Raw genomic sequence first — 19,769 nt, forward strand, 5'->3', positions numbered from 1 at the left:
ACATGCCCTTTTTGACTTATTTGCCACCATATTAATTAAAATTGATCATGCAAGAATCACTGAATCACATTTATGAAACACATATTCTTCATATTTAAAAAGACATTTTGAATGTATTCAAAGAAAGCAATTTTTTACTACTAAAGATGTGCCACAAAAATTCTTTCTTATTGTTTTTATACACAAAATTCAATTCAAAAATGTTCTATAAAAAGTCGTTTAGAGTGACAGCTGCTCCTGATGTACATTGATTTTTTTTTTTTTTTCCTTTTCTTTAATTTTAATGTCTGATTTTGTTGACAAAAAGTGGGGACAAAACTTTGAAACCTTAGGAAACATGCATGTGTCAATGAAAAAACAAGCTTGTTTTAATATGAGATAATATTATTAAGTGTTGCTTTTGATAAAGCAATCTAACAAACTTTTTTGATAAAAAAAAACTAACAACATTTTTTCTCTATTTTATAGCATATAAACCCCCTCTCTGTAAACACAATGTCAGGTTGCAGTGAGAGGATAATAAGTGTTATATATTTGATTTAATTATGATAAAATAAAACTGAAGGGCATTATTGTGCAAAATACATTGTTGATACCAAACAACATTACAATTAAAAATATTTACATTTTTAAACCTAATAGTCATTGCCATTGCTGGAGATGTTTTGTCACAGGTCATAAGAACCAGTGTCCTATAATTTAAAGTGGCTAAAGGCAAAAACAGGAAATTTACAGTGTTTTAAAAGCCATACAATTTAAAGTGAAGATATCTGTTATCTTACCTTCATTCCATCGATACCTGAAATACCAGGTGGCCCAACAGAACCCTAGAAGTGAAAATTACATACTGTCATTAGATATATTCAAAATAAATTAGATAAAGATGGATATATATAAGTTTTAATGGTCTATAAAATTCTTGAAAATGATTTTAATGAACTATAAGCAGCTGTAAAATAGTTACATTAAACTACATGCACTACATGTACCATTACAAAAATTTAAAAAGACATATCAATGTCTATCCAAACGCCTTCATCAGTTTCCAAACAGGAAGTATCTCTGGCAAATATATCCACAAAAGTCACATGATCAACAGACCTATAGAGGTCATATGACTACAAGATTAAGTGTGTGACAACTGCCAGAGTGAGTGGTGTTACTTCACCCAGATCTCTCCTTACAGCGACGTGGCACTGTTTCGAGCACAGCATCATAGGAGTGGGACAGATTATGTCTCACAACCCTCCCCTATTCAAAGAGAGTCGCTCCACTTTTACACGAATCGCTTCCTTTAAGCCTCTTTCAAACCACCTCTCTTCTCTAACCAGAATTCTCACCTTATGGTCTTGAAAACTGTGTTTCTTTTGTAGTAGATGCAAAAATGATGCTGTGCAATGTGTCAATAAAGTGGCTGTTTTTTTCTCTCCTATATGTATTCTCCTACGGTATATGTCTTTACTCACTCTTATAACACAGTCCAGAAATATTTTTTTGTCCCACATCTCTTCTTTAGTGAACTTGATGTATATGTCCTCTGAATTAATGTGCTCAGAAAAGACATCGATCTCCTTTCTCTTAATCTTTACCAAATCTGAACCAGTGGCTTGGAACCTCCTCATTGTAGTCAAAGCTTTTCTTTATAACAATATCTTCTGGACTCAGTGGTGTTCTCTTAGCCTGATCTCCTGTTTATACGTAGGTATGGATATGTAACATTTACAAGCATAAAACATACATTACATATCAGTGCAATTTTAGCATTTTATATATATAAAAAAAAGCAATTTAGATTTTGGACCCCTTAATTTAACCCCAAACCTAAACCTACCTTATATAAAAGAAAATAAAATATATGCAGAAAAATAAATAACCATTTTCCAGGTAGCAACATAGCATTTAAAAAAAAAAAAAAAACAATTCTCACTAATCCCACTCTTTTTTATCTTTACACCTAAACATAACTATCTCTGTACAGTATGAGAAAAACATGACAGATAAATGCAATTGCAATAATTTTTTATTGCATAAATGTTAAAAGCTGTACCAAAAGTAACCCAAATGACGATGTTTTGCAGCCACAGTCCTCTCTGGCGGAATATTGTTGGTTTGTGTAAGGTGCAGAGCAGAATTTATATTCTTAATCGCTGAAAATATTATCCAGATTATTTTCCCGATCCTCTCCCCTAAACTCGTGAAGACAGTGCATTATTCGAATACGCCTAAGCAGATACGAGGCTTATAGCAATCTGTGACGAATGCAGACGAGAACCAATTAGCCTTGAGTATCCTGCCGTAAAGCCCATTGTTTGAAGCGGGCAACATTTGAATTTGTTCTGAATGCGTATAAATTCAGGCTTTACTGTTTATGGTCACTAATCTCTTTGGGTCTGTTTCTCTCAGTTGTATGGATTCGAAAGATTTGGATTAGAGCACACTAATAAAATTTAGCAATTTTGCAATTATGGTTTCATTTTGCAATTATGTTATGTGTTTTTGGTGTATTTTATTGTTCTATTGTCAGTTACAGCATGTCAGAGAAAACGCTTTTGTGGCTCCTGGCACGTAAGTTAGACATTAAATGGCAAGTAATGATTAAACTATTGCAGAAATGTTGTTCATTTTAAAGGTTTAAAATAAAGTCTTGTTTAACATTATAAAGGTCTATTTTTGTATAAAGTTTAATAATGCAGCTGCAAACAAGGTAATTGATATGACAACTAAAAACAACAAAAATAATCAATTTAATGCAGTGATTTCAATATTAAGGATCCATTTTTAGGTGTAGTCAATACGTATATTTTAATTTAAATAAAAGTTTTAACATTTAAATAAACATTGTCAAGATATGTCAGATTTGGACATTTTAGTGCCTGTAAAAACGTAAGTAAATTTATGTTTTATAGAACAACATGCATAAAATGTATATAAATTTTCATGAGAACACTAATTCTAATTTGTGGTCCTGACTCAATCTCTTCTTTACAATTTCAGTCACCTGGGCTATCAGCATTTATTCTAAGAAATTTATTCTATTAGCAGGTGAAAGCCGCATCAGAAGGAGTAGACTTTTTCTGCTTCCTCATATTCTGCAGGCACAACTTTGCAAGTATCGCAAAAGACTCCTGCCCACTGCTGTAAGGAATAATTGAGAGTATGAATATTAAAAATACATTTAGAACATGATTTGTGTGTGTGCTTGTGTTTGTTCGTTTTTACTGTTCTTTGTAAAGAGAAAAGAAATATGTTGACTTTGCATCTTGAACTGCGCACAATTAAAAGTGTCAAAGCAATGTGTTTATTATTCAAATTTCGTTTTGAATTTGGAATCATTTTAAACCCGATACTTTGTTTATTAAAAAGTAACAAACCACTAAGCTTTTCGTGACTGACGGATGGCGAGTGTGCTTCAGTTAATATGAAGTTCACGCGCTTACCTCAGCAAAAACTTCACTTTTCAATTATTATTTTTGATCGCAAATGCAAATATGTTCTAGACGCAGGCTGTATCCTCGGGAAGCGATTCTGACAGACTGCTGTAATAAGGTCACATACACAAAAAAATAGCTGTTTACATTGGGTCCTCAGGACATGAGTCAGCCAAGGCACACCCACATACGAGGCACACCCAAATGAGGCCCTGAGGTGAGCACAGTCATTAACACAGCAGTGTTTCATCGCCCAAAATGTCATGCTGACAGCTCAAACAAACAGCATTAATGATGTTACTTTGGAAAACACTGGCAGCTACCTAATGTCAAGTTAAAGTACATCAGCTAAGTCTGGTATTCCAAAAAATACATGTGCACTACATTAAAAAAAAAAAAAAAAAAAAAAAAAAACATGCTTTTTCCATAAAGAGTATGGAGTTACAAATGAGTGTGTGTATGTGTGTGCGAGAGACCGTACAGAAGCCCTAATAGTTTTTTTTTTTTTTTTTTCTTGTCTTTAAATAATGGTGAAAGGTCGCTCCACAGAAGAAGAGATTCGTGATGAGATAATGAAGTCTTACCACACCTCTGATGCCCCCCAAGGCTTAATAATCAGGTCATTTAAATTCTCTTTTGTTGTAATTTGTCCACAGATGGATGTTCAGAACTGTGCTTGGCAAATCCATTATTTGTGATGTTTCAGGCTTGTGATTCTGTTGCTTATCTAAAAACAGAAACCCCGAGGAGGTGTGTAGAAGTGTCATTTCTCACTGCTGCTGGGCTTGATTTTGGTGTGGAATAGCAAATAGTTTAAACCATTTCCGCAAGTTTATGTTTTATAATGTAAGAAACTCCCACAAAAATGTATTTGCTTCATCTCAGATTAAATAAAAGCGAAAAATATACATCATCAGTTCATAGTCATACAGTTCATGCTGTTTTGAACCCTGTAGAGCATCGGCATGCTGTTTGTGGCCTCCATGGACTTCGACAAAATATTTAAGAGCCCCAGTGCAACTGACCCGAGCATATTTGTGTCTGCATTGAGGGGAGCTTCAAAGGTTTCTGCAAGGCTCCAGACCAAAAGAAAAAAAAGTAAAGAACCATTGGCTCTATAAAAACTTGGGCGCCACATACTTCTTTTAGGTACCACAGAATGTATTATTTCATTTTATTTTATTATTAATATTTTTTTGTTTATGCCTCATCTTTATTTTAATCCATCTTGTGGATGACCTGCGAAATAAGGTCCACTTGAAGTGGGAACAAAATGTCTTTTTCAACTTGAAATATAGTCACAAAGACCTGTTCATCATTAAACAGTCTGTGGTGAAACTTTTTTCATCAGTGAATCTTCTCCATCTGATTAAAGATAACAATGGAGAACGACAATGATGTGTCAGGAACGAGATCTTGGCACATCCCCTGCTTGGTCTGTGCCCATGCCTTAGGATCATTCTGGCACATCTACGTGGAAAACACCTACCACTGGGGTTTTAAGAAACATGTCTCCTCCAAACAGAAAACACTGCGATATAAATCAACAGAGGGAGTCAAATCACAGCCCTTAAAGAAGCGTGCTTCTTCTATGGGGCAGCCAACATCTTGTATCAATTCAGGTAATGCATGCAAGAATGCTTATTGCCTGATGTTTTTCCTCTGGAAGTGCATATGCACACACTGCAATGGTGGAGTGCTCCCAAATATACATTTCCCACAGTGAAGATCATGGGCAAAATGAGAAAGGAGAGAGTCGGATCTTTCATACCACTTTTCCCAGCCTGTGTCCTTTCTCTTCATTATTGAAAGGTGGGTTCTGGCATGAAAAGATAAGTTCAACACTGGCCTAAAAACTTGCTGGTCTTGAATAGAGCTGGGGAGCAGTGCAGCTTTAAACAATGTGATGACATTGCATGATATTTCTGTATATGCCTAGATGGCAATCACATGTCCTCTAACTGTATGTGGCTGCTAGCATATCACTCTCCTACTAATCAGGGTCTGCAAAACAGCAAGGCAAGGTCTTTTATATAGCACATTTCATACACAATGGTCATTCAAAAGTGCTTTACATAAAAAGAAAAACACTGATAAAAGTAACAGGAAGCCAGTGTAAGGACCTGAAGACTGGTGTGATATGCTCAAATTATTCTACTTCTAGTCAACATGCTGGCAGCAGTGTTCTGGATGAGCTGCAGCTGTCTAATAGTCTTCTTGGGAAGGCCGGTAAGAAGACCATTACAATTTCTGAGAGGCACATGAAGGGTGAACTCCCTCACACTGCATTACATTAATGCAGTCAGCTAATTTATGAGAATTCTCTCCTGCAAGACAATGGATTTACTCATGCTGGTTTCAGTATAGCAAAACAGGGAAATGCAATATCTATTACTTACAGATTTGGGGGAATACAAATACATGCCAGCTCCACTAGGAGTATGGCATCCTCATGGTTATAAGCGAAGGGGCATTCGAGACAGCTGCGTAGTGGCAGTGGTGCTCTTTTAAATAATGTTTCCAGGTTTTAGAATCTTGTCTTCACTTCCATAATATTCCTGCGTGTGTGTGAGCAGATCAATCACTGGCTATACACCAGTGCCTCTGAAGGTGTAAAGGAAGTGGAAGGACCAACAGGGACCAACAGACTTGGCACCCTGGGACCACAGGGACTTGGGACTGCTGCAAAACATGATGGGCCTTATTTTATGGCCTGAGGTGCAGACTTTTAGCTCAGTTTTGTACAGACGTCACACACCGGAAACTGGACATAGTGGTGTATTCATTAAAAATTTAAATAAAAATTATATACAAATTTTTCAGTTTCACACACAAACCTATTGTTTCGTGTCTTAGGACATCAATGTATCACCAGGAGCCACAGGGTTTACATTTGGTTTTGTCTGGGCATGTTTTTTCCTCTCACCGACTGTACCCACTGACTTGCATTATATGACTGACAGACTGCAACAGTTTGAGTTAAAAATCATTGTTTGTGTTCTACTGAAGAAACAGTCACCTACATCTTGGATACCCTGGGGTAGCACCAAATCAATTGAACTATCTATTTAACAATTTTAAGAAATGTTTTATAATGTAATTTTTATATTTAACATTTTTATGGAAACCATGAAACTTTTTTTAATTCTTTGATGAATATAAGTTCAAAAGAACAGCATTTAGTTTAAGTAGAATGTTTTGTAACAATCCACAGTCTTTATAGTCACTTCCGATCAATGTATCCTTGCTAAAATTAAAAGTATTAATTTCTTTCAAATAGATAAATAAAAATTGTTTTCTATCTTTTTAAGCAGAAACAGGTTTCCATGATTAGTGAAATGTTGATTACTTTAACTGTACAGTACCTTCTGTCCTGGAGGGCCCTCAGGTCCCTGAAAGGAGAATAATAAAAAAGTTAGAATGTACCTAAATAAACCAGAAGTAAACTAAACCCAGACCAAAGCAGCAGAGCACTGTGATGTGCTTTACCACTTTCTGCCAAATAACTAGTGTTACTGTATTTTTTTGGTTTAAAACAATAATGATAACAATAAAAAAAGTACATAAAATACCAAGCCACAATATAATTTTCCAGTATATTAAACAAAAGAAGCAAAGAGAAAGTAAGCCTTAAATCAAGTCCAAAAATAAAAGCCATTTCATTGCCTGATTGGTTTAAGAATAGAAAATTGTTGTTTCTGTTGTTGATTGGCAGGCAAACAAACCAGTAAAAATATATTTTTTATACTCCTTTGCTCATAGAGAGATTGCACATGGCACTGGATATAGAAATACCTTATCTCCTTCAGGCTGTTTATTAGGATTATGCTTTAATATTGAAAACTAAGCAATGATTAAATCTTAATCATTGGTTAAATTTATTATTATACTAGATAAAACGTCTGTCTATATATATATATATATATATATATATATATATATATATATATATATATATATATATATATATATATATATATATATAGTCTTTTCTCTTTATGTGTGAAACGTAATGTAGAAAATTTCATATTTGAAAATTTTGTAATACATGGCTTTATATTCTTTCATTTATACATTTTATGTAGTATTATATAAATGTTGTATATTTGTTTATTATTGCATTTTTTTTTATTATTGTGTAGAGATGTTAAACATAACTAAATAATGAAAAGATTTACCACCTGATTAGCACAACAAAGCTTTGGCCTAACAGATATATTAAATTGTTATGCAAAATAATAATCACAACAAAGCATTGCCATGGCAGATATATTTAACTGTGTATGCAAATAAGCATCACATCAGGTCATAAAAACATGAATAATATGAAGCCTAGATTTGCCTCAGATACTTGGCAATGTGACAGGTGTTGAATAGAGGCACAAAAGCACATTACAGGGCTCTGCTCTGAGCTGTGAAAGGGCACCATGCCTCCTTGCTCTCTAGCATAAACAAAGCCAAAACACATGCTTATCTGGCTTAGCAGTAAGGGTGCTTGGCTTGCTACAGCAGCAGTGCTCACTGCACCAGATCCAAAAGCTCCTTTGATTATCCCTCTTTCGAGCAGAACTGTGCAACCTGTTGGCAGGTCTTTATTGGTGTGCCTGTTCTACCTTTTGGCAAATCAGAACTACACAAAAATAAAGTTTATCCACTAATGGCTGTTAAGAAATAGTTGATTTTTTTTTCAGAATGCTTGTAACTTTAATTGAAAAAAAGTGCATTGCATTAACAGCACTTGTGTTTTAGGGGCTGAGATTTCACACACATTTTTATTATTCCATTTCAATAATCTATATATATCTTTCAGACTTCACTTCACTTTTAATTCATTTGATTTTGCTTTACAAAATTACAAAATCATTAATCGTTAAAATTCATCAGAATATTCAACATTGCACAGAAAGTACAGGAATAGCGTTAGATGTCACGCAGCGTGGTTGTATTAAAGATGTATGGCGAAGAAGTAAACATAAAAATCATTTAATTCAGGATTAACAGTAATCCACGACAAAGGAATACAATAAACTCATGACATATAAAGACCAGGAAAACAAAGATAATTAATTAACACTGGTGGTAACGATGAAAATAATTAACTAAATGAGAGCAAGAAAAACCAAATAAGGAAACACAGGAACTGAACGGGAAACAAGCTAAATGAAACAAACACACACAGAGTCTGTGACATTACTACCCCCTTATAACACTACAATATCCAACAGGAATTGTGGGTAGGTGCCCTAGAGGCCATAGCAGATCAGGAGTCTCAGGAGGCCATCCTGTTTCAGGACTCTCAGGGAGCCATAGTGGATCAGTAGTCTCAGGGGATCATGGCGGTTCAGGACTCTCTGGGCCATGCTCGGGAGCCATGGCAAAGTACAGATATCAGGGAGCAATGGCAGAGCACTGAGCTCAAGGACCACCACTTTAGCCCATAAGCCCACCCATCCCTGCCTCCCCAAATGTTCTCTGGGAAGTTCCGTGAACCAGGGCTCTGGAGGCCACTCTGGGAGGAGCAGGCTCTCTGTGGCAAAGGTTGGCACAGGAGGGTGCTCAGGAGAAGTGTGAAGCTGGCTGGGACCAGTGGAGGCTCAGAAGACTTGGTTAAGGTGGACGGGACCAGCTGAGGCGCACAAGACAAAGGGGGAGCTGGACGGGACCAGCTGAGTCACAAGAGTGAAGAGCCGTGAAGTCAAGGGGGAATTGCCTCCTGGGACAGGTTCAGGGCATGAAGGTTGCACTGGAGGCATGGTCACTTCAGGGTGCACTGGAAGCATGGTCCGTGTAATGTCCTTTGGCTTGCCATAGGGACCACGGGTAGGCTTTATTGGCCTGCAAATGGTGGCAGTGCCATAAGGAATTAAGGAAACACAGGAACTGAACGAGAAACAGGAGAACGAAAACAAAACACAAAGAGTCTATGACACTAGAGTATCTATGCTTTATCTCCATCTACTGTTAGTTACTCAGGTGGTGCAAGCAGATGTTGACAAAGACTAAAGCAACAAGAAGAGCGAGACATATAAAACAACAACAGATTTTCAAAAATACACTAAATAATAAGTACATATTATAATTATCAGGGCCAGTATATATATGTAAACAAAGTTGGTTGCCTTTTTGACACTGCACAGTATTGTAATTGCACTGTAATCTAAACACAGGCTTATATTAACCAAACTGTTTAATTTTACCACAAAATGCAAAATGTAAATGGCATTTTTTTCTAATAATACATTTATCTATTTAATAATGCATATAATCTCCTTTTTGGTGGATCCCTGTTTTCTGTCTATATTTCCTGTTCTTTCTCTCCTCAGTTGTGGAGGCTGCGCCTTTTGTGTAAATTTATGACTTTAGTATTCCTAGCTAACTTACATAATTTTCCATGAAATGTTTCTCATGCAGAGATATGTTGTGTGTGCAGCACATGTCTGTGTGACAGCCTGCAGTTTTTCCATGTGATGAGGGAATATTACTGTATCTACTGGTTTTCTGATTTAGGTATGATTACATGTGTCCATATGTCCAGTTTACACTGTAATGATGCTTGGAATCTTGTGCTACACCACAAATCAGTCTGTTTTGAAATAAAAATTAAATGCTGAGAGATGCTGAGAGATAAGCAGATGTCTGTGTAAAAGATCATATATGGTGTTAAAAAATAAAGGATTCAGCGGATAATAAGCAATTCTGTTTTTATTTAAGCTTCATTAGATAAGAGGCGAGTTCAAAACATTCTCTTGAGTTTTTTGCTGTCAGGGACTATAGTGGAAACACTGCAATTCAATACATATATTTTTAAATGAAAAATTTAAATATATAATTTAGGGGTGTCACACCAAAGGGAACACTTTAGTGGTTCTAAATAAATTAATTATTGAAATGATTCTGAAACAAAAATGTACAATTGTCTCATGACCAGACATGGATTCAGTGGAGGCATCCAATCTACAGAACTTTCTGTCCAGCAGTAATGGTCATATGGACCATCAAGAGGAACAGGTGCTGGCTATGGGACAAGCGGTAGCTCTGGTAGCCGAGTGTCCAAGCTCATCACCCAGTTACAACTGTTGAGATCGCCCACTTCACCACCCATGCTGCCCATTTTCCTAAGACCAACAATCAATATACCCCAGCCTGAACCTCGCCTACCTACGCCAGAGAGGCATGGTGGTAAGCGCAATATGTGTAGAGCCTTTCTAACAGAGTGACGTCACTGAGGATTCAAACGTGGCATTTGTATTGATTCTGCTGTCAGGAATGGCTGCTCTGTAGGGGACTGCAGTCTGGAAGAACCAACATTTGTGATGCTCCTGGTTCCACCGCCTGATAAAAGCTGTCTTTGACCGCTCTGTTCCTGATTTTCTGCAGGAACATAGGAATGTTTCAGATTATTCCATTGACTTCCTCGGACTCTGGTGGCGGATTGTAAGTTTAACGAGGAGGAGCAGTGGGACATGTTCCTGTATAGGCTGCCTGATCACATTCAGAAGGAAATATTCATTTAAGGGACTTGTTGACATCAGAGCCAGTGTGCTCAGAATCAGCTACATGTATGGATTTTGCCAAGTATTCCCCTGCAGGTACAGAGAGTACAGTCAGCCATTCCTCCACATAGAGGCCATGCAGGTGAGGAGTGCTTTCCGGGAGGAGAAAAAGAATGTCGGGAAGACATGAATTGTGTTTGTACTGCCGAGCTGTGGAACATTTCCTGACTGAATGCTAGGCAAAAAATCAAGCCTGACAGTAGGTTTAAGGCTACTGTCATGTGTAGAGCATGGCTTAACAAACTCTCATCCAGTACTCAATCAATATTTCTCATTCTCTGGCAGATGGGATTATATGCCCTTCTTCTTCTCCAGCAGAGGAGGGTTTTTTGGTCGCAAAGAAGGATGGCAACCTCGCATTGACTACCAAAGTTTGAATAACATTATGGTAAAGAATACCCATACTTTGCTGTTGATGTAGTGGGGGCATCCATCTTCACAAAGTTGGATTTATGTAAGGCAAGGTCAGGCAAGTGCTCCAAAGGCTGCTAGAGAATCGGCTTTTGTCGAGGCAGAGGAGGCGCATTTTATGCACAGTCAATTCCATGTTTGGGTTACAGTGTGTCATCCAAGGGGTATGCATGGATCCGTTAAGGGAAATGCTGTGGTGGATTACCAGTGTCATCCATGGGTCTTCCAGTTAAGGCAAGGCTTTGGAATTTGGTCCAATTCTTGCCTGACATACATTTCCAGCTGCTGAAGAGTTTCTGGTTGACTTTGAGGGATTTTTGGTTTAATTATGTGCCAAATGTTTTCTACAGTTGAAAGATCTGGACTGCGGCAGATAATTTAGCACCCAGACTCTTCTATTATAAAGCAATGCTGTTGTAATAGCTGATATATCATCTGGAGTAAAGCATATGTTGCTCTAAAACCAGTAATCATAGTACCTTCCAAAACATGCAAGCTGCCCATATTGTATGCACATTTCACCCCCATGCCATCAGAAATTCTGGCTTTTGAACTGAACGTTGATGACATGCTGGAAGGTCTCCCTCTCTTTAGCCCAGAGAAAAACAGCCTTCTGAGATTTCTGACAAGAATGTCAAATTTGGACTCATGACAACAGAACACTTTTCCACTTTGATACAGTCCATTTTAAATGAGCCTTTACACACAGGACAAGACAGTGCTTCTGAAATATGTTCACATATGGCTTCCTTCTTGCATGATTTTTAAATGCTTTAGTTGGCATTTGCAGATACGGCAGATTTGTTTTCCAACAGTGGTTTCTGGAAGCATTACTGGGCCTCTTTAATAATGTCAACGTCTGAAAGCCCAAAGACCAAAGGTATCCAACAAAGGTCTTTGGCCTTATCCAAAAAAATAGAAATTTCTGCAGTTTATCTGAAACTTTTTCTGATGTTATGCATTGTAGATAATGAGATTTGCTAAGCAATTTGACATTGAATAACATTTTTTTTTAAAGTATTGCACACCTTTTTAAGCTTTTACAAAATGAAGAGCCTTTGCCGATCTTTACTTCTTAGATACTCTGCCTCTGTGCCCAGCGTCCCTTTGTATGTTACAGACTTGATGTCAGTTAACTTAATTAGTTTGCTAGATGTTGAATATGAATATATTCACAGACGAATATTTTCAATATTTCAAAAAGTGTTACAACTGTACGTGCTGCACCTCAAACTGATTTATTTTATTTATTAAATAAGACCTAATAGCCAGCATAACACTTGTGAACATGATAAGTATAGCATTTGTAGCATACTAGTAAAGACAAAGTAAAATGTCAGTGTTCAGCATTAGCACAGTTACAGCTAATTAAGAATGTGATTTTAGCTCATGTAGCCATAGCCTAACCACAAGAATCTGCATAATTAAAAAATATAAACTCTTTTATCAAATGTATCAAATATGTAAAGTGATTAAAATTGACAGAAAATGACTGATTTAAAAAAGAATTATTGTTCTGCTTTATTTTATTAAAGCTTAAGTAAACTGACTAAACTACTAAAATTCCACTAAATATGTGCTGTATACAACAATGACATAATGATACTTATAATAATTAAATATTATTATAAAATGATCAAATGGAAGCAGCCCATGCTCATCTGGACATTTAACCTCTCTAAACAGAAACAGAAAAGTTAATTTTTTTTTTACTTTTTCCTTTTGACAACCTTCCATTCAAATAAAAATGGGTATAATTTATATTAGTCTCTTTCTTTCTCTGAGCAACTTTCTTATTTTGGAACAGTACATTGTGTGTTTTTTTTTTTTTGAGAACTGGAATTGGAGTAATTTGGACATAAAACGTTTATGCAAAAATGTTTTAACATAAAATATGCTGTTACAAACTGCCACTAATCAGTAATGAAATTGATTTGGTTGTTGATAGGGACAATAAATAGGAAAGTTAATAGACAGCTTATAGGCAACTTAATAAATGAGAGGCAGCTTTTCTGAATAACAGCATCTACTTACAAAAATAGATTAGGAGATGCAGAAAGTGTTATAAATGATTTATTAAAGCGTTTACACAGCAGGTTTTGAATACTTTTGTAGTGTATGTACTGCAATGTAAAGGCTGACAGGTGAGTGTTAGACAGATGTATTCTCTGACACACATATTACTAGTAATTTATTAACCATCTACCAAGGATATGTTTGATTATTTCATGACATGCTATTTTTTTAATGACTCATAACTTAAATAGCATATTACGTGATCATTTGTGAACATATAGTCATGTTTTTTGTAAATTGCTATTTAATCATCATATAATTGTAAATGATTTATAACTTAATCTAAAAAAACATATTATACATTCATAAACATATTAACATATCACTTATTATTCATCTACACATAGTTATGCTTTGTAAATGATTACATGATTAACTAATCACTTATAAATGCCTTACAAGTGGATGTTATTATAAAGTGTTACCCATGTGGTCTTCCTATTATTTTCCTATTATTTCTATTATTTTCATGCAGCTGCACACAAATAATTTTTGTGCAGGCTACATACAAATAAAATGTCATACATGTCATAATGGATAGTCATTGCTTGTAGATCAAATTAGCCTAGAGTTAGGCTATTTTTGTCATGCATAAGCAGATCTGTTTGTTCTCTAGAGATGCATTTAGTCTGTACGCTGAAACTTAGACTCTGATGTTTATTATGTTTATTGGATCTTTTCCCAAAAAAATGCATATTATTCATTCGCGCACTGTTTTTCCCATTGTTATACCTGCAAAGTGAATTTGGAAAGGTGCACCTGTGCCATGTGCTTTAGACCAAGTGCTTAGATTGTTAAAATAGGGCACTGCATGCTAAATGTAAATACAAGATACTTACCATTTGACCAATCTCTCCTGGCATTCCAGGAGTCTCCCTGTGAGAGATATGATAAATATAGTACTCAACATCTGAAATGGATCAAAATCTTTAATCAAAATTGTTCTAAAACCAAAAATGTGTTCCTGTCTTCAGGGTATTTCATATATTAGATATATTTTTGAATATGCTATAGGGTTGATTGTTACAGAATGTTTTGGGGTTACTTGACTGCATCCTGTTCCCTGAAAAATCGTGATTGATTATTTCAATAATGGCGAGAGAATATTCCTTGGTTGTGAAGCATGTGTGTATGAAATATGCCAAGAATTGGCTTAAATAACCTTGATAGGTGATGTCGTTTGATTATGTGCATCAGAGGGATGTCAATAGACATGAAACATACACTCATCTTCAGAGTGATACCAGATCTGAGATCCACACAATGGTTGGTCAACAGGGTGCAAGACACTTGCTGACATACCTTGGCCAGGACTCCTGGGAGCACAGTGTTCAGTGGAAATGCATAAAGATGTAACCTGGCCCACATATGGGCCATTGCATCCAGATCCAGGAAGCTGGAAGCAAGATAAACCCACATCCTTGGCTCTTTCTGAAGAAGCACTAAAGCAAGCTTCAGCAGTGAGTGCAAGGTCATCACAATCTGGGGTGGACACATTTAATTTCACGCAATTATCGTCAAATGATTGATTGATTACAGAGACGGTCTCTGCATTTAATAATACCTGATTTTTCAATCTCGTCATTATACATCCCTATCATTCTATTCTCCTATTTGATACTATTTAGTGCTTTCATAAAATATATAAATAAAAGTGATTGATTGATTGAAAGAAAAGCAGAGAGCCTTGAGCAGAGCACTCTGATCAAGATTGCCTGGACAGCAAATTTTCTCCCACATTTATCTGTCCCAGAATGTGCACTGTGTGGCCAATTATTAGGCAAGTTTAAATTCTGTAAATATTTTTTTCCAAGAACATTTTACCTATCCCAAACCACGTCAATCTTAATAACTACTATTTGTTTTGTATTTAATCATATACAAGTAATATATAAGCTCCTAAACTTACTGATAGATTCTGGAAGATGAATTCTTCAAATAGTGGTTCAAGAGGATGTAATGCTGTTCCTTCAAGAGTCACTCACAACTTAAATGTCCTTATCCGTCTTAATTGTCTTAATTGATTTCTACAACACATGTTAGTCTTATTAAGTGAGGGCCATTTTTTTAAATTTTGTATCTAATGAGAACCTGACACACTGTACTTGTGAAAACTCCAGGAAGGTTGCAGTTCTTGAAAAATTATGGTGCTGGAGACTAGATGGCACCTGATGGTTTCTTACCTAATGCTTAATGTTAACTCCAATTCTTTTTTGCAGTTAATATGTGTCTTTTCTCCTCCACTATTTCTTCTGACTCTGTTGATCCAATGAGCAATTCACTGCCCAGTGGTAATTCCTCCATGGGGCGGAGCAGGTGGTAGAGAGACAGAGAGGCGGAGAGCTGAAGAGAGCCAGGTTGACACAGAGGAGCTGGAGGGCCTGGGCGTACCCCTGGCACCGGCGAGAGAGCGAGGAACGGGAAGGACCACGGTGGTCGGGCGACGACAGAGTACAGAGGTAGAGCCGGGGATGGAGGAGCCTGACCCCTCACCCTCAAAATTTCAAAAAATGAAAGTATATGTCAATAAGATCATTCTTTGATAACCAATCCTCGGATTTGATATAATAAAACAATCAACCCAATGAAATCGTGGGATGTCATAGGCAGATGACGTCATTGGCCAAAGCATAAAAACATGTGGAATGCTGCTGGCTCCTGCTTCTGTCAAATCTCAGCCAACGATACCCCAGATAACACCACACCACTTGTTGAGTGCACTCTGACTCCTAACCTGGGCAGGAAACCAGATGACCTATAAGCTATATCGTTGGCATCTAATATCCACCTGTTCAAAGTGGAAACCCCTTCTTAGGGGGACTAAATGATCTACTAAAGGGAACCAGTCTCTCAAGACTGGTCTCTGATGGTAATAGAGGGTCTATCTGGTTGTTGCAATGCAGTGCGCCAACAGAGGGTGCCATGGCTAGATCCCTGCACAAGCCCAGTGGCAAGTTTCTGAGTTCTGCTACTATGTCGGGCAGAAGATACTGAGGAGTAACACTTGCGTCGGAGATGCCCATGCTCTGTGCTGCCTCTCGAGCTGGAGAGTAGCAAAAGAAGGAACCGCTGAAATGTTGCAGACTGTTTACACGGTGTCTGTCAGCCAACACTGTCAAAGTGTGCAGACACGCGCACCAGCCTGTAGTTCATAACGCAGCTTCAAAGGCAGAGACAGAGCCTTTAAGGATGATGCTGCTGCGGGCAAAGGTGCCCAAAGATTCCAAGATCTCGACAGCTCGGTGTGGAGCTCCCAGAGCTCCTCACACTGGGGCAATGAGGAGAGCACAGTCTCTTAATCCTTAGATGACCAGAGAGCAGTGCGCGCTGCTGCCTGGTGGGAGGAAGTAGCTGCAATGCGGGCTTCACTCACCGGGCAGGCACTGGAGCCAAGCGAGAGGTGAGATAGGGACTCGCGCCGTCTCAGACTTCTTTTGTGCTCAAGCTCTGGTGCTGATTCCTTGAGCACCGTCGCCGCTCAGTGACAGAAAGCTGGAGTCCACCTCTGCCTGGTAAAACAGAAAGCTGAAGTCAGCAGCATTCCACATGCTTTAATGCTTCCTGTTCTGTGACGTCACCCACCTATGACGTCCCACCATTTAGTGGGTTGATTTCACACACGATTCAGAGCCATCATGCTGGAAGGCGTTCACTAAAGCGTCGTCAACACAGCTTGAGTTGTGAAGAACAACTGAACATCTAACATCTCACTGGTGATTGCTAACCCCAAAAACACCAGCGGTGGCAAAGTTGTACAGTGATCCCCAAAGGGTGCCAGGAAGGAGAACTTACTTTCCGCTGGAGTTTTCTGTGGCCCTCCCCAAGGGGACACATCCATTGTACTGGGAAAAAGCCGAAGCATGTGAACAGGAAGTGAATCGCTGTGCTCACTGGGGCCACCATCCAATGCAAATACTCATGAGAGTCCTTTTTAGAGAGACGACTTTAGAGAGAGTTTACTTTCACATGATACTGCCGTCAGCATGAGACACACACACAATGTGGTCTCTGAAGACAAAGAAACCTGAAGATGTGTATGTTTAACATATATTTATAATCTATAAAATATATTTGCATGTAATCACCTCATCACCTACAGAGGTTATTTAAACCAATTCTTGGCGTGTTTGACACATGCTTCACAACCGGTTGAAAAAAGAATGTCCTTTTCAATGTTATTGAAACAAAGCATCTCAGAGTAGGGACCTACTTTTGGACTTTTTAAGGAAAGAAAGTTTCTGTGTCACACACCAGAAATCTTCATGACTTTCAATTTGAGACTGAATTCTATTTCTAAAATATTGGAAGAAATGGACCGAATACTGTAATATAAACAATTACTGATTGTACAAAATGTGAAACAATGTAACCCTAAGTTTTCTTTTCTGTTTGATTTGCTTTTCTATTCTTGATGTCTTGTTTTGTATTGTCTAATTATTTGTTGTTAAATCATTTTGTTGTAAAAATGTTTTATAAAAATAAATAAAAAAAAGAAATCTTCATATTGTGTCATTATGTGTCATTATGTGACATAATTTATAGTGAAATTCACAAAAACAGACACTCAAAAGATTAAAAAATACATCAGTTTCAAAGAAATTAGTAACAGAAGTGACAGAATAATGCAATGATCTTGCCTGGAGTAAATACAATATAGAGGCCCTTCATATTTTGACACTCTTGCCTTGGTCTGAATGAACAATTGAAAGTCCTGGTACATTTGTAAGCAGGATCTTTCCAACATGCTCTACTTTTGGAGATACTTACAGGGAGGCCTGGAACTCCCGAGGACCATCTTTTCCTGTGTCCTGGGAGTCCCCTGGGGCCTGGAGGACCTGGAGGTCCAGGAGGCCCTGGGGGCCCCTATTGACCCTGATCACCCTGTGAAAATAAAGTTGTAAATATATGAAACATTATTTTAATAATAGTTATAATAAAACATACATAAATGTTTGTATGCAGTTTAAGAGGGAAAAAGACTGAAAGGTCAATGCAAAGTTGTATACTCATAGTTGTTATCTCACTGTATTAAACAACATTAAAAAAACCCAGTATATTTCAAGTAAAATCTAAGAATTCTCCTCTGTGAACTTATGTCATTTTCAAAGAACAATTAGGTCAAACTAAGTTCATGTGGAGTCAATGAGTTATCAAAGCAAACTTTCTGAAAAGGAAGAGTTTGTTTTTTATAGAGAAACATGCAGGACATAGGACATAGGTCTAAACTAAACGACACTCTCTGCAGCATTGACATCATGGGGATGTGCAATAACAATATTGCTCTGCTTGCATATTTCAAAGTATACTAGGGCCTTCCGTCTACAGATGTAACATTTACTTTGGTATTAATCCAGTCAATTACTGTGATGATTCCTTTCACAGTTTTGGAGAATAATTGCTTTAAATCATTTCCAATTTTTTCCTACCATATCTTAGACCAAGTATAAAAAAATAATCATGTATATGAAGACCTTTTTTTATTTATGCAAAGCTTTAGTGCTAGATTTGATGGGAACCAAAGACCATCTGTCTGAGTAAATGGAACAATAACATTTTGGTTGATTTATACATAGTTGTGTTTTACAGATGACTTATTCTGTATATTTTCTCTTTTAACAGAAAGCTCATACAGGTCACTAACAGGAATTCCTGGCAGCGGCTTAGAAATTTACAGCCTCCTCATTTTTGCAGCCCTAACTAGTAGAGGTTCTTTATGAGTAACTCTATAGAATGCTGTTCTGTCATCAATACATAACTTCACAGAATAGTTATGCAATACTAGCATCACCTCTAGTAACTAACTAACAGAAACTGATTAATGCGTTATCCAAACAATAGTGCTTAGTCAAAGTTAATAGTAGTTTACCCTATTGGCACTCATGAAACAGAACTACTACTTTTAGGTACCTCCTAAAAGGCTTCAGATAAATACTGAATACAAAGTATTAACAAATCCTTCAAACAAAATTACAAATTATATAGATCATTATTCTAAGAGTAGATAACATGATAACTATGTATACTAATTATATCCATGAAATCATTGTAAAGCTTTGTAAAAATGTTCTGTAAAAGTACTGAATAAGAATGACTCAGAGTGGTATCACGTCCATACAATGGAGTTACTGATGTAGGAACACTCTATTCTAAAGTGAAAGATTACAATAACACCCTAGGAATATGTGAAGTCATTGTAAACTTTTGAGGTTTTCCCATTACAGTAATTCCTTAAGAAGGATGTAAGTAACATACGATCATCAAAACCTAAATATATCTCAAATGTTTACTATGGCTTCAGTCA

General features: G+C 37.0%; 1 protein-coding gene across 1 annotated transcript in view; it reads right to left on the reverse strand.

The window, feature by feature from the left end:
• The window catches only part of LOC122347991 (collagen alpha-1(XXV) chain-like), a 78,046-nt gene extending 62,986 nt beyond the window's left edge, over positions 1-15,060 (reverse strand). The window contains exons 1-5 of the mRNA XM_043243224.1: positions 15,033-15,060; positions 14,771-14,950; positions 14,308-14,378; positions 6,794-6,820; positions 783-827 (exon numbers count right to left, since the gene is read on the reverse strand). Of these exons, the coding sequence (XP_043099159.1) occupies positions 783-827; positions 6,794-6,820; positions 14,308-14,378; positions 14,771-14,950; positions 15,033-15,060 (351 nt within the window). The remainder of the gene's footprint in view (positions 1-782; positions 828-6,793; positions 6,821-14,307; positions 14,379-14,770; positions 14,951-15,032) is intronic.
• Positions 15,061-19,769: the final 4,709 nt, after the last annotated feature.

This window comes from Puntigrus tetrazona, chromosome 7 (genome assembly GCF_018831695.1).
Source record: "Puntigrus tetrazona isolate hp1 chromosome 7, ASM1883169v1, whole genome shotgun sequence".
Taxonomy (NCBI): Eukaryota; Metazoa; Chordata; class Actinopteri; order Cypriniformes; family Cyprinidae; genus Puntigrus; species Puntigrus tetrazona.